Source organism: Equus przewalskii, chromosome 15 (assembly GCF_037783145.1).
Source record: "Equus przewalskii isolate Varuska chromosome 15, EquPr2, whole genome shotgun sequence".
Lineage (NCBI taxonomy): Eukaryota > Metazoa > Chordata > Mammalia > Perissodactyla > Equidae > Equus > Equus przewalskii.
Genome location: NC_091845.1, coordinates 83,547,332 through 83,569,753, shown reverse-complemented (window position 1 = coordinate 83,569,753; position 22,422 = coordinate 83,547,332). Strand labels below are relative to the sequence as shown.

Sequence of the window (22,422 nt, the reverse complement as noted above, 5' to 3'; positions counted from 1 at the left end):
ACGGACAGATGAGGCAAAATCTTGACCTGATGATAAAATTACCATCTCCAGTGAGGCGGAAATGGACATCATGCGCCTCCCAACGTGATACCTGAGAAAGACACCGTATCACTGACACGATATCCTGGCCGAGGAGAATATATAACCTGAATCAAATCATGAAAAAAAAAAGGTGGAGGAGAGAAAATATATTTCTCAAAAATATCTACGTCATAAAAAACAAAGGTAGGCTATGAACATATTCCAGATTAAAGAAGGCTAAAGAAACATGACAATTAAATACACTACCCGACGCTAGTCTGGATCCCGGACTGGGGAGGATGCTATTAGGCCATTACTGAGTCAACTGACGAAACTGGAATATGAACAACACACTAGATAAAGTATTGTGTCCACATTAAAGTTCCTGAAGCAAATGACCATACTGTGGTCATGAAGTCAAAGAGCCCGATTCTTAGGACACGCACACTGAAGTATGCAGGGGCATTAGGCTATGATGTATGCAATGTACCTTCCAGTGGATCAGAAAAAAACACACGTACGTGTGTTTAAAAAGGTCAAGAGCATGGGGCCAGCCCAGTGCCGCAGCGGTTAAGTGTGCACCTTCCGCTTTGGCGGCCTAGAGTTCACTGGTTGAGATCCTAGGTGCATACATGGCACCACTTGGCATGCCATGCTGTGGTAGGCGTCCCACATATAAAGTAGAGGAAGATGGGCATGGATGTTAGCTCTGGGCCAGTCTTCCTCAGCAAAAAGAGGAGGCTTGGCAGCAGATGTTAGCTCAGGGATAATCTCGCCACCCCCACCCCCAAAAAAGGGGAAGAGCAAATAAACAAAGAGACAGAGAAGTGAAAGGGGTATGATGTTGACTCTGGGTGAACTGTGTGGAGAATATTCAGGTTTCATTTATACTATTCTTATTCTTCCAACTTTTCTGTAAGTTTGATATTATTTCAAAATAAAGAGTTAAAAAAATTGTCAGGGATGAGTAGGCAGCTGCCACTCTTAGAAAAGGAATAAGGGGGCCGGCCCAGTATTGCAGTGGTTAAGTTCACACACTCTACTTCAGCAGCCCGGGGTTCATGGGTTTGGATCCTGGGTGTGAACCTCCACACTGCTCATCAAGCCACACTGTGGTGGTGTCCCACACACAAAACAGAGGCAGACTGGCACAGATGTTAGCTAAGGGCCAATCTTCCTCACCAAAAAAGAAAGAAAGAAAGGGAATAAGGATGCCCACTCTGGGCCCCTGCCCACAGGACAATACTGCAATCTGCAGTGCCCTGGAACAATCTGCTAATATTTCAAATAAGAGCAAGACAGGGATCAATGATCGAAGATTTCTTTCAGCTCCACGTCATGGTTCTCTTTGCTAGGGTTCAAAGTAAAAGCCAAAGGCTGTTTCTGTTTAGACTGGCTAATGGATCTTTGTAGGGTGGGTATGAGTAACGGAGTCTAATTTCATGAAGGGAATTTCTTTCTACTGGCTCCTCAAATGTCAGGAGCTGTGAAAACGAGAAAGGGAAAGAAGATACACACTCCACCGTCAGACAGAACCTGGAAGCTGGTTGGCTGTGGCATTCCGAATGTGTGACAGTCAGAATCAATCTCTGGTCATCAATTCCACTCTACATTTCTACAAATAAGCAACAGAAGTCTGAAAGGAGTACCATTTCTTTGTACAGCTGCACTGGCGAGATGGTATTCACAATGTACAAATTCCACCCGGCCTCAGCTGCAGGAGGTGCTTTGAGCTTAACACTGGTACCTGTTCTAGAACTGAAAGCAAAACAAAGGACAAGAATTGTAAAACAAGACATATTATTAATAAATGGCAATTTTAAATGGTAAATATTGGATACCTAAAATAATGTAACTTTGAAATCATTTTCATTTAGCATTTTCTTCAGTGATTAACTGCACAGTACATTTTTATTAGTTCACAATGCTACACAGACCTGCAACGTTTAATGTTCTACAACTCTCACGTACTGATAAACCAATCACTTCCAATTCATTCCAGAAGCATTCTTAAATGGGCAATAAGCTCAAAGAATGGGCAAGACTCCTCAAAAGGAAGAGGGACCTGGCTGTGAGACTCCCTATGTCCAGGCTCTCCTGCACGTGGCCTCCCTGAGTCCAGCACGCCCCACACCACAAGTCTGAGCAGAAGCTCCAACAGAGCAACAGGCAAAACATGCACGGCTGAGGGAAAATGCAGAAGACACATTTAACTGGAGGCCTGCTTAAAGCACTAACCTATCTCTTGCTTTCACTACGTGATGCATTTTCTGTAGCATATAATCTTTTTAAACTGTAGACCTTTGACCAAATGAATTTTCAAATAAATAAGGATTTTTTAAAATCATTTAAACATTCGATACCTTTTAAATGTCAAACGTGTAAGGTTACAAGTTGTTTTTCCTCTCGCCACCAGCTTTTAGAATGAGTTCAGGCCACTCTGTGCCTACACTAAGCGACCAGTTACCCAAGCCAACCGATTACTCCTGCTGATGGGACAAAGCACAGGCTCAAACAATTTGAAAAAGCAAAAACTCGGGTTAAAAAGAGAAACTGGGGCGCCGGCCCCGTGGCCGAGTGGTTAAGTTCTCACACTCCGCTTCAGTGGCCCAGGGTTTCGTCAGTTCGAATCCTGGGCGCAGACATGGCACCACTCATCAGGCCACGCTAAGGTGGCGTCCCACATGCTACAACTAGAAGGACCTACAACTAAAAATACGCAACTATTTACCAGGGGGCTTTGGGGAGAAAAAGGAAAAATAAAACTTTAAAAATAAATAAATAAATAAATAAAAATAAATAAAAAAATAAAAACTGATGGTTAACTTGAAATACACTGATGGTTAACCTGAAATACACTGTATGTTTCTTCCCCCAGATTTCTTCTGATTAAATTTCACATAGAGGAATGTTCAAATTAGACTGCATGCCTTACAGTTCACAGTATAGAAAACTCAAACAGAAGCACAACTAGTCTGGAATCAGAGTTAGTGTTATCAAAATGCTATTTTATTTTAAGGTAGATCAGCACATATCTATACATCATGAATGTGCTTTAAGGTAAAAAATGCATCGTTAACTTGTTTTGAATTGAAATACCAGAAAATAATCTTTGGATAAAAATGTAACCACTGGAAGGTAAAAGAAGAAAAAGAGTAAAGAGCCTTCTAGTTCAGATTAACATCTAGGCTCTTCTCACATGTTAATTATACAGAAAAGCATGTCCTTCAATGTCTTCTTTGAAATACCACAGATTTTTATTGAAACTATTTTACCACTCATTTTCTTCTAAAAGTTCAAGGTCAGTTATGAAGAATATTATAAAGGTCATTAGAACCTTCTTTTCTTACTCTGGAAAAAGAACACCATAGAAAACCATCTGATCATTCAAAGTTTTGATTTAAAAAAAGATACACTAAGACACACACAATATCCCAGGACCGATTCATTCCAGAAACACTGGCAGGACTATCTGGCAGTGAGGGGTGCTTACAGAAGCCTCTTGGGTGACTCTCTTCTCTCTGGCGCGGCCTCAGGGTTGGCCTTGGTCAAAAGCACCACGTGGTTTTTAAAGTGACAGATGGCTTTCAAGCCTATGAAAAGCTGTATCCTTAAAGCACAGACATCCATACTGACAGGTGGGCAAGCCTAGCAAAGGAAAAAGCACAAATTAGCCAAGGAATAAAGTACATGAACTTTAATCTTCAAAAATCAATCTACTGGATAAAAATCTTTCCTTCTCCTCCCGCCCCCAAAATAATCCAAATTCTCATTCTTATCAGAGCGAGGAGGTTATCCTAGCCAAACTTATGTACCCCATATCTATTTCATACGTGCCCGCCAAAGGGCTACTCAGTGCTTGGGGACTTAATGAAGGCAGGAAGCAGGGGCACCTGAGGCCCTCACAGCTGTGGGAACTCCCGGACACGGCCCAGAGCGGCTCCTGGAGCGCAGCCATGGGCTTGTAAGCTGCCACCCGGGGACTCCCCACTTGTGGGCTGGCTCGGGCGTAAGCCCAAATGTGGGTTCTAGGCAAAACCAGACACTGTAAGAGGACGTTCTACTGCACGTTGAGCACATAAATGGTTTCTGAGTGTGTGGGTGTATGAGAGAAGTGCTTGCACGCTCAGATGGCTCCTCAGGTGGGAACACTGCCTGGAATGGCTCACAGGCTGGGGTGTGTCAGGTAAACTGAAGGAAGCCCTGGACCAGGAGCCAGGCTCCTTTCCTTATACAGGACCATTAACTCAAGTAGAATGGATAAGGAAGATAATGGAAGAGCTCTTTGTGGGAGCTCACAAAATGCTGCCAGGCGTCTTCCCTCTCCTCCAGCAATTCTCCAGCAATTCTGAGCTCATCTTCACCACCCCTTTGCACAAAGTGCTCGGGGAAACACCTCCGTCTATGTTTCATTCCTAAGAATGGTTAAGATGGCCTTGGCTAGTGCTGAGGAGTCGGAATCTCAGAGGAAAGGGAGAAAAAGACCACGTGCGCCCTGGACCAGGCTCCAAGGTTGGGGAACCTTTTGCACACACCACAGCTCCTGAAGCCTGAGTCAGCAAGCGGGCTCCATGACTGCATGCTTGTCCGGGTGGCATCTCGGATTTCAGAATAGGGGAACCACAGGGCAGGGGGAGCCACAGGCGTGACCATCCCTGCCCTTCCCCCGCCACCCTCCGGAGGACTGGCCTCAGGGCAGCAGGCCCTCCCCCAGCTGCCGTCCCTCGTTTTTCCTCCCCTCCTCTCTGCCTTGATTCTTCCCTCTGAGAAGACCTGGAATTATGATTTTTTTTCAAATGTAGGGTGATTCCATCTCAATCTACTATGCACCCCTCACTCCACCATCACCACGGACATAAGCCTAAGTCATTCCGAGGTTTAAAACAAAAAACAAGCAAAGTGTGGGGAGAAGTGAAGTTCAAAGACTCTGTCAGCTTCCTACTTTTACAAGGGACATAACCTTTCTTTTTAAAATAATCTCTGGAAAAGGCTCTGTGTGCATCTTAAATGCAGGCAGCAAAGGCCTGGGAAACCTGCGATCTGCTTTCCCAAGAGGCTGAAGGCGGGCGGGCAGCCTGGGAAGGCAGGCCAAAGCAAAGGAGGCACCGAGAGCTCAGTCCGCAATTCCTGTAAAATGCTCTCAGAGCGCAACTGGGGCAACGGGGACGGTGCAGAGTGCCTCAGACACATCAGGCACCACACAGGCAGCCGGCCTGTTGACGTAACCATCATTACTGAACGCTTATTTTTTCCAGAAAAAGGTGTCCCAGGTGCCAGATGGACATAAACTGATTTGTGAAATAGAGGCCATCGTAAGCTGGGGTGCCCTGCAGCGTGTACGTTGACAACAAACATCCATCCCAACAGCTTACACTTCAGAGGTAAAAAGCATAGGATGCGTATTATGAAAACGATCAGTATATTTCTGAGAACAGAAATTCAAGGTCAGAAAATACAGAATTCATCATAAAATTGTCTACATTCATTTTGTGGTCAGGAGCTTTCCAGAGACTAAGCATATGACTCCTCACTAAAAACGAGGCTATTGATCCAGCATATCCATTAACTCTCAGATTAAGACTACGGAAATACAGAAGGTGGTCGAAGGCTTGTAAAATGACAGAAGAATTATAGGCATATCTGAGAACAGTATAAATGATCAGTATATTAACAGTATAAAAAATCAGTTTAGTGCACTGTATTCAGTTTTTTTGTTTCCTTTTTTTTCTGCTTTTTCTCCCCAAATCCCCCCAGCACATAGTTGTATGTTTCAGTTGTGGGTCTCTCTAGTTGTGGAATGTGGGACGCCGCCCCAGCATGGCCTGATGAGTGGTGCCATGTCCGCGCCCAGGATGCAAACCAGCGAAAGCCTGGGCCACTGAAGCGGAGCGTGCAAACCCAACCACTCAGTCACGGGGCCAGCCCCTGTGTTCAGTTTTGTGCTCCTGAATATACTGATTTCTGCACTGTTTTGTTAACTGCTCTACACAATTGCCGCCAATAAAAAAAATAAATAAAAAAAATAAAAGAATAAAACTGTAGTTATCTACAGTGGTGAAGTGCTCTCTCTGAAGGTAGACTATACGTATTCTTTATTAAACTTTAAAAACTATTCACTATACCTAAATTCTAAGTGAAATGTTTTCAAAGTAATCTTAAAAACTGTCACCTAAACCATGAATTGCAAAGTGCTTATTTTACATGCCAAAGTTCTACTTCGATAAACAAGATCTTAAGACCGTCAACGTTTGCCAAGCTCAGACCCAAGGGCAAATTTGCAAGCACTCATTTGTTCCCCTTTGCTCTTAAGGTTTCGCTGTCATCACAGCCAGTTCTAACCTTCAGGGTGGTGTCCACGTACGGGTCCTCCTCCCGGGCTGCCGCCGCGCTGCACCGCACGGTGAAACACTGCAGGTTGTTACTGAGGGAGAGGAGAGAGGCCGCTGAGCAGAGCCGAGGCCCGTGACCCACATGCCCACAGCTGGGAGGATTTCACAGGTGAGCAGAGCAATGGCGGGGGGTGGGAGAAGACGCAAGTATCTGTCAAATGCTGACAAGTCAGACTTCCTCTTAACAAGAAAAGTACCTCAGAATCCCCAGGAACTGTTTTTTAAAATAAATAACTGGTCACACCTCACTCTGCTGAATGTCATCTCTAGGGGCTGTATCTAGACAGGTCTATGTCTACAAAGCTCCACATGTGGCCCTGACATATACTCCTAGTTAAGAACCATGGACCTGGGTCAATACCCTCAATTTATAGACAAAATGGCACCCCTAGGATCTGCCCAAAGTAGAGAGAGGTGACTATCAAAGCCAAGATGAGCATGTGCGTTCCCTGACTGTTATTCTATCCACCGAGCCTGGGTTATGCTGGGCAGCACACTTGTGTTATGCAAACACAAATCCAGCCAGAGACTGCCTGAGGGCATCTTCAGCATTAACTAGTTCAGCACTAAGCAGCTCGTTTTAAAGACCAGGGCATGGAAGGTTCAGGACTGGTCCAAGGCCTCCCTGGAGAATGGAGCCAAATCAGATCTGGGTCTCCTTATTCCTCCAGCTCTTTCCACAACCCTAGGCTGCCTCTATAGAGTAAAACAACGTAGGACCCCAGTAAGTACACAATAGAAGCCTGGTGACTGGCGGGTAAGTCAGCACTCCAATACTGACATGAAAAGCAGCAGTTAACTTAGAAATTACTACAAAATCCATCTCATAGTGGGTTCATAGAAACAATTTTTAAAAACAAATTAGAAAGTGGGAGAAGTAAAAATGAACTCTGTTGAAATAAAAAAATAAAAGACAAAGCAAACCTAACAATGACCTTAAAATAGAAGAAATACTTCTTTCACAAGAAAGGCATGCTGACATTTTCACAGCCGCGAGACTGCACAATGGAGGCAAGAGCTATCGGTCGGGACTCGCTGTCTGTTTGCTGGGGCTTCCACTTCAGCCCCCGCCCACTGCCACCTCTGTCCATTTCCACAGTGCTCTAGGACACAACTTCTGGAGTCATGGCAACAGCTGGGAGAGCAGCACCACCACTACTCTGGAGGAGAGAGTTAGTGCCCTCAGGAAGAAAACTGAACGGAAGGGACTTGGAGACAGCAGGGCACCTGCAGTGGGGCCAGAATGACAAGTGAGAGTAGCTATGACCACAAAGGGAAATGACCTTCAAGTTCTACAGGTAAAAAGCCCAAGTACTCATTCTCACCTCCACCAGCAGAAATCCAGCCATTGGCTAGTGTTGGAAGATAGCGGCAGTGTAAGAGAAGACTGAAGGGAGCCGGAAGCATTGGCATGGAAAGATGTCCAGGATATGCTGCTAGGGAAGCAGTGTGTTGCTGAACAGTGCACAGCATACGACCCACCTCTGTTATATAACTACTGCTTAGAAAAGCTTCAATAATGTCCTACCTGGAAGCAGGCAAAACCCACACATTTTAAGTCTCTTCAAATCCTCATAATGCTATGGTTTTCAGGATTCTACATTTCAAACTGGTTCATGACTGATACTTGAAAGAAGGAGGAATAAGTTTAGAGGGTCCACTCACTGAATTCTCAGTGTCCTGAACATCTACGCAATCACAGGGAGAAAAGGTAGCCTTTTGCATCAAAATTTGGGGACAGAAATTCACATTTTACACCTTTCTCCCTCTCGTTTTTCCTTGGTTTCTGAGATGCTGTAGTTTCCTAGGTTCTTCCGCATCCTTGAAGATCCTTCTCCTCCTCCCCTTGCTTCCTAAATATGACCTTCCCCACAAGTTAGTTCTCCATCTACTCTTCTCTGTCTCTATTCTCTTGGGACCAGGCTCACTACTTTGATAATCAGCTCTCTTTTGGCGGTAATAAAATGTCTAAGCTTCCCTCTCTTCCCTAATCTTCAGTCCTATGTGTCTAAAGCCTACTTAAGATTTCCTCTCAATATTCTCTAAGCACCTCAAACCCAAATGTCTAAACAAAACTTCTCTTTTGCCCCACACTGCACCAGCCTCCACTCTTTCATAAAAGCAGGCTCAAAACTCTGGTGGGGTTTTTCATGCCTCCTCCATTCCCATTATCCCGTCAGATACCAAGTGTTGTAGTGGTCTCCTTGAAGCCTCTCCCATGCATTCTTCCTTCTCCTCTCACTGCAACTGCTCTGCCCAAATACAGACCCCATTATCCTTCCCCGAACCATGTCAACAGCTTATTCACCTATGTTCAATCCATCCTCCACAATGGCCATCATTAACTTTCCCAAAGCAATGCTCTGATCATCTCACTTTCTTTGGTCAAAACCTTAAAAAAATACCTTAGTTTAATTTCCAAAGCCCTGAGCTATCTCTCAAGCATTATTTGCACCATTTCTCTACGTTTCAACTTCTTTATTTTTAAAGAACATCACTACACAACACTTTGGAAATTGAAAAGACTAGCTACCTCCATACTGTTCACTTAAGAAACACACAATAGCATTTGAGAGCAGGAAGAGAAGAGAGCATCCCTATTAGGAGAGGGTTTCAGAATCTCCAGGTGGGTCCTGCGCTGTTTCAAACATATTCCAGCAACTGCTGGAGATTCTGATACAACCACTCAGCCAAAAAAACCAATCACCGTCCCATCCAACTAATTATTGGACGCTCCTGCAAAACTGGACCTAGCCTTTGTTGGCAGTCTTCCCTCTATCTATAACGCCCTTCCCTTCCAATCTCCATCTGTCCAATGCTAACCAGCTTTCAGGACTCATTTCAAACACAAAAAACTTTTCCTGTGTGACTCAGCCAGAAGTAATTTCCCTCCAACCACAGCCTACTCTACTTTCACAAAGTCTTAAGACATTTTTCACAAATCTCCCCGTGTCTGTGTCCCGTGCATGTGTCTCCGGCCCTCTCTTACGTTGTTGCTTTAGAAAGTGGATGGTCTATCTTATTTACGGTTGCTTGGCCAGAGGGCCCAGGGCAGGGCCTTGCACATAATCTAAGCTCAAAAAACAGGAAACAGAACCAAAAGCATCACTTACTACTGAGATGAAAGGAAATGAGATTAAAGTCCTGCTCAGGAACCCAGTTGACATGCCAGCATACTAGAGGAAGACAGCTCGGAAGACATCTGCCACCAACTAGCCACATGACCTGGACCAAGCCCAACCTTTGGATTATTCCCCCATCAATGCTAATCAGAAGGTAGAATCAGATAGCCTGTCTGGCCCCATCACAGTTCTAAACCATTATGAAATATCTCAACTCATTCAGAAAGGATACAACAGCAATGAAAACAAATTAGGAAATCTAAAAAGAAATCTAAACAAATGCCCTGGTTGGCCCCACTGACTTTTTATTAGAATTCCTTATGAAAATCCCCCCTCAAGAACCTTACACTTCCTTACAAAGATCCCCATCCAGTCTAAGAAAATAAAACAAAGGCAGAACCAGAATCTAAATCTTCCACATTGAAAAGGCAGGTACAGACCATAAAAACAAAATAACAGATGTATATCATTCAGTAACAGTGCTATATACTGGTTCACACAACTCTCATTCAAAGATCTAGGGAGCAGCTCAAGAATTTACAGAAAAATAAGTGACTCAGAGGCCAGCAGGTGACACTGCAACATACCTTGTGATGACATGCAAGAACTGTGGCGTGAGCACTGCCTGCTGGGACTTCTCGGGATACTGGTAGACTGACATTAATTCAACAGATTTGACAACCATGTAGAGATAGCCCACATGAGGCAAGGAGAAAAAACAAAAGAGACTCAGCAACTCTTTTTCCTGAGATGAATTTTTTCTATCAGAAGTAAAAAAACCTGTACGAGAAAGTGAAAAAAAAAAATAAATACCACAAAACCAGTAAATAAAGAGAATCAGTATCTTGACTTTTCTATGTAAAAAATGTCTATTGGTGGATAACCAAGGAGCTGCTGAGATGAAGCTGCTCTTTATAGACGAATGCCAGTAAGAAATGAAAAAGGAGTGATATAATTAGAATATCACCATTTTGCAGCCCTAATAAATTAACAGATCTAGATAATAATCATCAATGGTTGTTAACATCACAAAATGAGTAAACCAGATACTGTGTACCTTCCAAGAGAACTCAAAGCTAGCTGTGTTACTAAAAAAATCATCACCACCACCACCATCATCTGGTCAAGCCTGTCTAGACCAGCACTGTCAACAGAAATATAATGGGAGCCACAGATGTAATTTAAAGTTCTTCTAGTAATGACTTTTTAAACATTTTATATATGCATACATATTTGTTTTTTGCTGGGAAAGATTTGCCCTGAGCTAACATCTGTTGCCAATATTCCTCTTTTTTTTTCCTTTCTGCTCCCCAAAGCCCAAGTACATAATTGTATATTCTAGTTGTAGGTCCTTCTAGTTCTTCTATGTGAGCCACTGCCACAGCATGGCTACTGACAGACAAACAGTGTGGTTCCACACCCGGGAACCAAACCTGGGCTGCCGAAGCAGAGCACACCGAACTTTAACCACTAGGCCGTCAGGGCTGGCTCCCTAGTAACCACTTTTTAAAAAGTAAAAACAGCCAAAATTTTAATAATTTATTGTATTAACCCAACATATCCAAAAGATTACCATTTCAACAAGCAATCAATAAAAATATTGAGATAATTTATATTCTTTTTTGCTGTACCAAGTCTTCCAGATCTCGTGTGAATTTTGCACTTACTGCCTGTCTCAATTCAGACTAGTCACAATTCAAGTGTTCAACAGCAACACGTGGCTAACGGCTACCACGGTGAACAGGGCAGCTTTAGATCTAACTACCAAACCAGAGGGAGACACAGAGGGCACAGGAACATGACAAATGACCCCGTAGGGAGTCAATCAGCAAGTCTTAGAGTGTGGGAAATTCTACAGTAATAGTCCAGTTTCTTGCTAACTAAATTGCAAAGAAAAGAGAAAGAGACAGGAAGGGAGAGCTACATGTTAAAAGTGACTCAAAAGACACACCAAGCAATTGCAATGAATGAACCCTACTTGAAATGTGATTCTAACAAATTATAGAAAAAAATTTTTAGACAATCAGGGAAATTTGAACACTGATTGGATGTTTGATGATATCAAGGAAATTTTTTAAAATGTAAAATGATATTTGGGGTTTGTTTAAATAAAAGAATCCTTTTCTTTGAGAAACACATGCTGAAATATTTATGGATGAAATGGTATAAACTCCGGCATCCGCATCAAAATAATTTGGCATGGGGCAGGGAGTGGCCACGAGGAACACTGCGGAAGCTGTGTGACGGCTACATGGGGTTCGCTGTACTATTATTTTCTCCACATCTATGTGCTTGAAATGTCTCATAATCAAAGTTTTTAAAAAATGTATAGCTCTGATTGACACCTTCAAGGACACCCATTAATAACAGAAGGTCCATTTCTGCACTCTCCACAACTGGCACAAAGCAACCCGCCCAGTTTCTTCTCCGTCTTCTTTCCCCTACACCCCTGTGCTCTGGTCAGACAGAACTGCTCACTAATCTCCAAACACACATGATGATTTTACACCTGGCACATGTTGGTTCCCCTTATGTAAGATCTTACCAAAACCTCCATCTTCTAAAAATTCTACTCCTCCATTAGGGTCTAGCTCACATAATGCACTGCCTACCCATTCATCTGTCTCTAAGTAAATATTTGTCAGGTACCTACCAAGAGCCACTGTTCTAGGTTCTGGGGACACAACAGTGCATAAGACAAGGTACCTGCATTCATTCTGTGTTGGGGACTGGGGTGGCGAATAAACAAACTCTGCAGTGTGTGGAGAAGGGACAGTTAAATTGAGAGGTCAGGGAACTCCTTTGTGGTGAGGGGACATCTGAGCTGTGAGTTGAATGACTTGAAGACACCAGTCACGCAAGATCTGAGAAGGCATCTGAGCAGGTCTTCGATATGAGTGCACAGGGCATGTCCGAGGGACAGAGAAAGGACATATGCATGGAGAACAGTAAGCAGAGTGAGTGGGACAAGATGAGCTCAGACTTAGGGGTAGGGAGGCCACGGGAAGGCTCTGGGATTTTATTCCAAGTGCTAGGGGAAGCCACTGGATACAGTTAACCCCTCACCTGGCTGTGGGGCTGTCTGGTCTCCAGCCTCGTCTCACACCCCCTCCCTTGCTCCACTCTCCTCAGTCTGGCTTCTCTCAGTTCCTCAAACAGAAGCTTCTCCCTCCACCACAGCGCCTTTGCTGCTTCCTCTGCACCAGCCCCATCCTCGAATCAGCCCCATGCACTCTTCAGATCCTCTTTCTCAGGAAGCCTTCCCTGCCCCCGGATGAGGTCAGGAGATTTCTTATAGGCTCTCAAGGCAGGATCTTCTCTCACAGAGCACTCATGACAGTATGTAACTGTATACTCCCGCTGGTGATTATTTGACTAATGTCTGCCTCCCCCACCAGACAATAAGCCCCATGAGTATAACGACTCTGCCTGCTTCTGCTCATTATTGGCTCCCTGGTATTCAGCCCAGCACCCAACACAGCGGGTACTCAACAAATGTTTACTAAAAGAAAGAAAAAATAAAGAAAGGTTATAAACACACTTAATCCGAATAATGTTTCTATCTTTCTCTAGGCAACATCTAAAGATGTTAAGCAGGCCAGGACTAAGCACAGAACCCAACGGTGATTCTCAATCTTGGCTGCCCATTAGATTCCTGGGGAGCATTCAGAAAATACTGATGCCCAGGCTCCATAGTTGACCAATTAAGTCCGAGTCTCCAGCATGCAGAGCCTGGGCATCAGTATTTTTAAAGCATCCAAGTAAGCCCACTGTGCGGCACGGTGGAAAACCACTGCTCTCAATGACTTTCCCTTCAGTCCACATGTTCCCACCTTCCTCACAAGGCCATCACAAGCAGCTCTGCCCAGTACCCAGCTGGAACCCAGATAAACCCTAGCTACAACAGGGCTCCAATTTCCCTTTTTGGGCCTAGTGACCGTTTCAAGAAGGGCAATGAGTTTCGTCTGTCACTTCCTCTCCATGGCTTCTCCTAGCAGACACGACTTCCCTTTCTAGCGCTCACAGGTATTTGCTAAGGAGCTTGTCCAAGGCCACAGGGAAACTCAGAGGAGGAACCTAACCCATCACCCATATCGGTCTCCCCTCCCAGCCCAGAGCCTGTTCACCTCACCGCACTATAGCACTGTCATACTTACCAGTTTGATAAATGGGTAGCAGCTGAAGTGAATGCAACTTGATGTCATCAGACAAGACGTAGGATGAGATATCAGGAGCAAAACGTCTATGAGTTTAGAGAGAGAGAGAGAGAGTGAGAGATCTAATTTCCATGCGCTTTAACCAAGTAAATACATATTAAATGCTGGTGAATAAAAAGCTTTCTAATACCTATAGAGCAGGTGCTGAACGTGGAAATATTTTATTTTTTCATCAGCTAATCCTGTTGACTCCAGCGTAACCGATACTCCAGACTGTTCACTTTTTTCCCCAAGGAGTTCCATGGGCTTTTGGCAGATGACAAAATCATCTGACTCAAGCTGCAAAGTTTCATTCCTGGTGCCTTAAAAAATAAAATTTAAGAAAAGAGTCTAACAACTCCAAGTACTACTTGAATGAAAATTAGATTTCATAACATCTCCCCACCAATTAAACAGGCAGTAATTTTATTTATTTATACACACACCACTCATATATTTAGAAGGCACCATGGTTTTGAAAAGTCTTAGCACTTACTCATTTATTCCTCAAAACAACTGATAAAGTGCAACAGAATATTATTATCATTCCCATTACACACACGAGGAAATTGAAGCTCAGAGATGGTATTCCCAACTCAAGGTCATTCAACTAGTAAATACGAAAACTGGGACTAAAAACTCCTCATCTAGCTGCAGCTGTTCCATCGTTTCTATAACAAATATACACTGAAATACATTTATATGCTACAGAATAAGCCTCGGGCAGCCAGACCATAAACCCAAATCCCATGTATTAGGAATGACTAAATCTATAAATAATGTGGTTTGGCAACATGTATGCTAGAGCCCTTCAGACATTGCCAGAAGTAAGGGGTTTCTTTATACCTAAAACAAGAAAGCAAGCTAAATTCATTATTTACCTTCTGCCTGTTTCACTGGCTTGTTGGTCTCATGTGAGTAGTGACTAATGCTCTCTCCATTTTTAGGGTCTGACTCCAGTTTTACGATTAAGACTTCTAAGTCTGACATGACAGCAACATATCCAACACAAAAAGAAATTTCAATAGGAGTGATATTATCTATGTGGATGATTAAAGAGCGTTCAAAGTCCACTATTGAGAAGTCCTCATTAATGATCTGATACTTCAGACTAAACAGGACTAACTTATTTGTGCAGCCAACAAGAAGGTCTCCTTTCGCAGGGCAACAGGAAATGCACAGGGGGGCCTCGGAAAGCGGCATTTCCACAATAGACATCTGGTCTCTGAGGGTCTGGCTGAAGGGCGCCTCCACCTTGTGCCCCACCAGGCGGATGCACACTCGAGAGCTCTCAGTCCTCTTACTCCTCCAGTTCACATACGCACGCAGAAACGTAGCTTTGTTTTTCTCTTCAATCGCTACCAAATAGTCCCCTGAGAAGGAAATAAGATTATACTTAGAATTTGTAATTAGAAATAATCACTTACCTTATGCCATGAAAAGGAACTATTAATGAATCCTAATGTGAATGGCTGAATTAAAGATTGCTTAGAATAAAACCCTACGTAACAGGATCTCGGGTGTATTTTTAACTGACATTAGGCATTTAGGTTCAAGAAATACAGTTTCTGCCTATTTGAATGTCTTAAGATGACCATTAATTATTCATTAGCTGATAGAGAAGTTTTACATTTTACTTCTCACATTAGCTCAGTGTTTACTGTAGCTCTGAATCTACAGCTCCAACAAAGCTCTCCTGACATCAGCAGTCTTCGTGTGAGGTTAAAATTAGGTGTAAATTAAGGAACTGAGGAGGTTAGCACAACTCATCCTACGACCCCTCCCCGTCCCACAAGTCACATCTTCATGTAAACTCTGAGAAATAGGACAAAGCTGGACATACTAAATGAAATTTAAATCCAGATTAATTTTCCCTTAATTGTTGCTTTTATTAGATTTTTTAAATTACAAAGTAATTTTGTAATTACTTTCTGTTATGAGAAGTTAAAGTGGTAAAGAGCTGCAAAATGAAAAGCATACTGATCTCTCCCCTGTAGTCCGACCCTGGGAGCCAACGTTAACACACAGCCTGATGCGTCTTCTACACCATTCTCTCATATAAACATAAACAGAGATTAGAGCGGTATTTTGTCTGTTTTTTTTTTTACCAAAATAGAATCACACTAAATATATTTCACAACCTGCAACTTTTAAGAATACGAATAAATCTTTCCCTCCAGGTCAATATATGGATATCTAACATCCTTTTCAATATCTGCATAATATCTTGGATATACAGGTGCCAAATTTATTCAACAATTCCCCTACTGATATACGTTCACGTAGTTCCAGGTCTTTTTGCCACTATACTTCAATGCTGTAATAAATAGACCTGTATCTATGTATTTATTTACTGGGAGTTTGTTTCAATGGCACAAATTACCAAAAGTGAGAACGTTGGGCCAAAGGGCAGGTACCTTGAAAATTCTGATGGTGCCAGATTACCATCACAGTTACGTAAGAAAAACTCATGCTGCCAGCAGCACTGTTTGAACACGCCTGCTTCCCCACATCCTCACTGGCACTGACCCAATGTGATGGGGGAAACACGGACTCTCACAGCTATTAGAGCTTATATTTTCTCGTATGTTTATCAGCTATGTATAATTTCTCTTCTGCAAGTTACCCACTTTTTATTAGGCTGTTTGATTTGTTTTTCTTATCAAGGAATAGCAGCTCTCTGGGCAAAAGTGCTATTAATCTTTTGTTGGCCATAAATAGCAAATTGTTTTTGGTAGTCTATTATCTGAGTTTTGACTTTGCTTATGGCATCTTTTACCATACAATTTTTACACAGTCAGAGATGAATCTTTTCCTTCTTGGCTTCTGAGTTTCCTAACTTCCTTAAACAGTTTCCTACATCCTCCAAATTATATAAACATACTCTTACATATTCTAGTTTAGTGGGGGTTTTTACTTAAATTTTTAATTTTTACAACTTTGTGAGTGAGCTGGAGGGGAGATAAGTCACAGGTCTTCCAAACATAGAACCTACTACCTACTAACATTATTAGATAAACAAGCCCTTTTCCAGTGAACTGAAATTGAAAACACTGCCGTCAACACACTGACTTCCCACATACAGACAGAGCAAGGAGGCAGGTGCAGCTCCTTTCTGCAGACACTCACTGGGCTGGCCAGGTCCCCTCCTCCTCCAAAACAAGCCAGACTTCAAGAAAGGCATCTCGTGATGCTGGTCCCTCTGATGCCACAGAGATGGAGCCTGCACCGGTTCTCTCCCTGAGAGCTTGGTAGAATGCCTAAATACACCCTCAGGCTCCATGCGTTTGCTCACTCTGTTCCAGAGAAGCAGTCTGGATGGAGCTGGGGTCAAAAGATGCCTTGTGGCCTCTATTTTCCTAGAATTCCCTTGATAAATGAAATTTTTTTTTCAGTTTTTCTATTATGGAAAATATACATAAAATTCACCATTTTTAAGCATGCAATTAATTCAATGGCATTAATGACATTCAGATTGTTGTGGGACCTCACCACCACCCCTCTCCAGAACTTCATCTTCCCCAAAACTCTGTATCCATTAAACAATAACTTCTCACCCCTTCTCCCGAGAATCTAACCACCGCCATTCTGCTGTCTCCATGAATTTGATCACTACAGTACCTCACATAAATTGAATCATACAATATTTGTCCTTTTCTGTCCAGCTTATTTTCACCTGGCATAACGTCTTCAAGGTTCACTGTGTTGTAGCATGTGTCAGAAGTTCATTTCCTTTTAAGGCTGAATAATATTCTACTGTATGTATAGCCCACATTTTGTTTGTCTGTTCATCTGTCGATGGACACTCGGGTTGTGTTCACGTCTCGTCTATTGGAAGTCACGCTGCAGCGAACATTGGTGTCATGAATATCTGCACAAGCCCCTGCTTTCCATTCTTTTGTGTATATACCCAGAAGTGAAAATTGCTTATGGTGATTCTATTTTTAATTTTTTGAGGAACTGCCATTGTGTTTTCCACAGCAGCTTGACCATTTTACATTCCCACCAGCAGTGCACAAGGGTTCCAATTTCTCCACATATCTCACCAACGCTTATTTTCTTTTTTTATAACAGCCATCCTAACAGGTATGAAGTGGTATCTAATTTTGGTTTTGATTTGCATTTTCCTGATGATCAGTGATGTTGAGCATCTTTTCATATGCTTCTTGACCATTTGAAGAAACGTCTATTCAAATCCTCTGCTCATTTTTGAATGGGCTTGTTTTTTTCGTTGTTCAGTTATACAAGTCCTTTATATATTCTGGACATCAATCCCTTAACAGATACACACTTTGCAAATATTTTCTCCCACTCTACAGCTTGCCTTTTCAATGTATCAATAGTGTCCTTTGACGCACACAAGTTTTTTTTGAAGACGTCCAATTTATTTATTTTTTTCTTTTGTTGCCTGTGCTTTGGTATCACATTCAAGTTAGTAAATGAATTTTAAAACTACGAACATTTGTTTAGTTATAAGAAAAGCTTTTTATTCATGAATTTATAAATATAGGCCTATTTCACTTATAAAGTCTATATATCAACTGTTTATATATAATCTGCAAACTGTAGATTGTGCCCATACTGTCTTGTACATTTTCAAATTAATAACATTTTATAAAGATGTATAGAACGTGCTAAGTGTGTCTACCTGACAAGCCTTATGATCAGTGCTCTAGAGTTCTCTCACGTAATTCTCAGGACACACCTACAAGATATCATCTCCTTCTCCATTTTCTAGATCAGGAATCTGATGCTCAGACAAGCTAAGTAACTTGCCTAAGGCAACACAGCCAACAAATAATGGAGCTGGGACTTAAACCTGGATCTCAGCTCAAAAGCCAATGCCTATTCCCCAATAATGCTGTCACTCAAAATGTTACAAAGGAGATATAAATCTAGAGGATTCCATGGATCTTACAGCCCTGTATAAGAGAAAGGAACTAAACTTTTCAAAGCACTGTGTGCCCAGGGCTTTACATTTTATTTACAACAGCTCTATCTTCATTAAGTAAATTAAAAAATCATTCTCATATTTACTCTGAAGCTGAGACTCCTTTTATGTAGCAAGACCATAAACTTGGTTAACACTAACACTAGATAAAGGAAAAGGCTGCACTCCTATGACAAACTTGACATCAGAAGGCAGACAAAATACATGATACATTAAAATATGTTTTACGCCTTTAGAAAAACTGAGGGAGGGTAAGGCTTGGTGGAGAGGTGACAGACAAACTAGTGCTGGTTTAATACACTTGTGCTAAAGGACGGGCGATGAGGACCATGTTTTCTGCTTGGGTAAGGGACCTGCAAAACATTTACGGTAAATATAAATGGTGGCTGTCAGACTCATCCTGTTTCTGGCAGGGGGAGATTTGCTACACAGGAAGACACTGGGCGCTTCGAGCTGGAATCCCAGGTCCAAGTTACCGTGAGTGGGAGGAAAGACACCAATACGAAGAAGCTGAGAAGTGAAGACAACTTATCTGGATATCGAATAGCGAGAAGTCCTACATGCAGACTAAGAGAAGCTGCACCCAGGGGCTGAAGTTCAAGCCGAGGACTGAAAGCTACCCTTCAGCTATACGACCCATGCTAATGCCATACCCCATGACTCCTGAACTTTAAGATCGCTAGCTGGATTATAAAAACATCTTTGTTTTTCAAGGCCTCGTTAATGAGGTTACCATGCTATTCACCGCCTGCAGCAGCCAGTATGGCTCTAGGCCAGCGGTTCTCAACCCTGAGTGAACCTTAGACTCACCCCAACGCTGGGCCACACCCGAGGAAACTGACAGTTTCTCTGCGGATGTGGTCCAGGTGTTGATATACTTTAAAGCTCCTCCAAGTGCTTCTTATGCACAAGCAGCGGCATCCAAGGGTCCCCAGAACCATCACTCAACAGACAAGAAAGCTAGACATTTACAGATGCCTGCCACTTCCAATTCTGGAATAAATACCCACTTGGAAGAATGGGGCAAATCATGTAAACATAAAGGTCTGTTTCTCTCTCACACACATACACACACTGAAACTGAAACCAGTGAGTTTGCCACTCAGTAGAGCTCTTGAAGGTGAGAACTCCCGTGCCTAAAATGGGGGTGGGATAGGGGAACTACAGATATTGTGAAATCACTGCGAAGGATTTCATAAGAAATACCAAAAAATCAGAATCTTCTGCTGAAAGAGAATTCACATATCTAATAACTGGTTTTCAAACAAGTCTGTGGACCAGTGCAGGCTCCTGTTGATGTCTTCACTAGTCAGAAAGAAAAAATAGCAAGAGCATAGTAAGCTGCTCATAAAGCCAAGACATCCAATGTTTGGGGCTGTTTTTTCTTTTCCAAGTAATGGTGATAGCAAGTAGCCAGGCTTTTCATTTTTAAAAATATATATCTTGGGGCTGGCCCATGGCTGACTGGTTAAGTTCACATGCTCTGCTTCAGCAGCCTGGGGTTTCACTGGTTTGGATCCTGGGTGCAGATGTGGCACCACTGATCAGGCCATGCTGAGGCGGAGTCCCACATAGCACAACCAGAAGGACCTAGAACTAGAATATACAATTACGTACTGGGGGACTTCAGGGAGAAGAAGAAGAAAAACAAAGATTAGCAACAGATGTTAGCTCAGGTGCTAATCTTTAAAAAAAAAATATATATCTATAGCTCTTTACTTGACAAAATAGTCAGGTACTCTGTATGGCAGCCCCACAGTTATTTACTGATCCACAAAATCCCAATGTCTGGAAATCACTGATCTTGTAATTTAACTTACTTTTTTTTAATAGAAACTGAGACTCAAAACTTTCGATAAACTCACACCCATCCAGCTGCGGACAGAGGAGGGGTTAGCCGGTGATCCCCCATCCTCCCGGTTCCTGCTCTCCACTTCATCAGTACCTCAGGCACCGGCGGTTCCACCGTAAATACTGCAAGTTACACCTTTACACCCGTCTTAAAAAGCTGGAATCGAACTTTAAGTGTATCCTTAAGCAGTTAAAAGACTCCTATGGTGGATCCTTCCGTAGTCTTAAGTACCTATTTTTAAATGCCGGATTTTTCTAAAATGCGGATACACCTACACAATACCCTCTCGGTACTGCTTCGCATTTCTGGGGGGAAAAGTAGTGGATGCTGCTACGCCGGGTGAGTGAGTGAGGTCCAAGACCTGAGTTCTGCTTACATAGATTTAAAAATCAGCAAATAATGCAAGCTTTCAAAAATCAACAAGAAGTGAATAAAGGTATAGATGGAAAAAGCCTGGCCATGATTTGGGACAACTGTAGAAGCATGGAGTACCTGGGGGTTCAGAGCCCTATTCTCTGTACTTCTGTACGTGTTTGAAGTTTTCTAGAGTAAAGGTTTGTTTCTTTCAGTGTCTGAGTTGAGCGAAATCCAGCCACCCAAGCCCGGGCCTCTCCGGCGGGGACGCCAGCCCAGGGGGTGCCGGCAGCGTCCCCCGCCCCCAGAGGCAGGCGCACAGCCGCGTTGCCACGACAACTGCAGAGCTCAGCGCTCCCGCTGCGGTCCGCCGCCCGACTCCGCGCGACCAACCGAGGCGTTCTGGGAGGCACGAGGTCCCTTCCCACCCCGAGCGGCCACCCAGGGGGCTCGGTCCTCTAGAAGGAGGCCCCGGGCCCCGCCGCTACTCACCGGCCTCGCTGTAGGCCAGGCGCAGCACCCGGCCCAGCGTGGAGAAGGCGCACCTCGGCTGGCACAGCTCCTGGCCGGACACGGCGAACGCCTCCACCTTGCAGCCCGCCGCCACGAACAGCGCGTCGCGCCCCCCGCCGCAGAACCGCTCGGGCTCCAGCTTGCAGGGCACCACCTGCTGCGACCCGAACGGGTGCAGGTTGTACAGGTGCACCATCTCGGCGAGCGGCTGCGGGCCTGCCCGGCGGTGCCCGCCCCAGCCTGCCCGCCCCGCGGGGCGCCCGGAGCCCCCGCGCCGGCTGCGGAGGCTGGGCCACTTCCGCGAGCGACTGCGCCGGGCGGGTCACGTGAGCGCCAGCCGGCCAGCCCGCCGCCCGGCTTCTTAAAGAGGCCGCTCCGGGGCGAGACAGACGCGGGGGAAGCGGTGGCCCCGCCCCGCCCCGCTCGGCCCCGCCCCGCCCCGCCCCGCCCCCCGCTCCGCCCCGCTCGGCCCCGCCTGTGCCCGGGAGCCCCTCGATCCCAAAGCCTGGGACCAGGCCGCCCAGTACTGGCGATTGCGCTGTGCTCAGCGGTTGGCGGCCGCAGGGACCGCTGTGTCCTTTCCGTGGTCTTTTCACGTTACCGCTTTGGGCCAGGTGCGATGTTTAGGCCCTGGAGGACGTTTTAACACCTGCCCGTCTGCTCTCTTGTAGCATTTCGTATTTGCTTCAGGGACTTTACTCCTGTCTCCCCAATAGCCCGTGAGCTTCTGGAGGATAGGGCTGCAGAAAATTGAAGTGTGGGGCACTTGGCTCAACTCGGGGCTAACCACATCGAAGGGTTGCTCAGAAATACTGGAAATTCTAGAATGGTTTAGTTGGAAAGAGCAACGCCTAGAACGTGCTGGGCAAAAAATATATGCATATGTGCTGAATGAAAGAATCTGAGAACATCATCTAGTGCTCTAGGTATTTGACAAAGATTAGTCTGAGCCCTAGAGAAGGCTCTGGAGTGAAATCCACTGGCTCTCAGTCCCAAAACGATCCTGTAATCTGTACCCTGTATC

The 22,422-nt window shown here is 44.1% G+C and overlaps 1 protein-coding gene across 16 annotated transcripts in view; it reads right to left on the bottom strand.

Moving 5' to 3' along the window:
• Nucleotides 1-21,761, bottom strand: part of HPS3 (HPS3 biogenesis of lysosomal organelles complex 2 subunit 1) — a 38,359-nt gene extending 16,598 nt beyond the window's left edge. For 6 of the 16 annotated variants that reach the window (XR_011527209.1, XR_011527212.1, XR_011527211.1 and 3 more), the window contains exons 1-8: nt 21,378-21,732; nt 14,610-15,101; nt 13,880-14,051; nt 13,690-13,775; nt 10,120-10,312; nt 6,361-6,502; nt 3,515-3,669; nt 1,671-1,779 (exon numbers count right to left, since the gene is read on the bottom strand). Coding sequence is in view for 6 of the 16 variants with exons in the window: in XM_070576294.1 (XP_070432395.1) it covers nt 1,671-1,779; nt 3,515-3,669; nt 6,361-6,502; nt 10,120-10,312; nt 13,690-13,775; nt 13,880-14,051; nt 14,610-15,101; nt 21,378-21,594 (1,566 nt within the window). In the remaining 10 variants the exon portion in view is untranslated. Of the gene's footprint in view, nt 1-1,670; nt 1,780-3,514; nt 3,670-6,360; nt 6,503-10,119; nt 10,313-13,689; nt 13,776-13,879; nt 14,052-14,609; nt 15,102-21,023; nt 21,224-21,377 lie in introns of those variants that run through there. The other 10 variants (XR_011527210.1, XR_011527215.1, XR_011527214.1 and 7 more) reach the window with 4 other exon arrangements.
• Between the last annotated feature and the right edge of the window lie 661 nt (nt 21,762-22,422).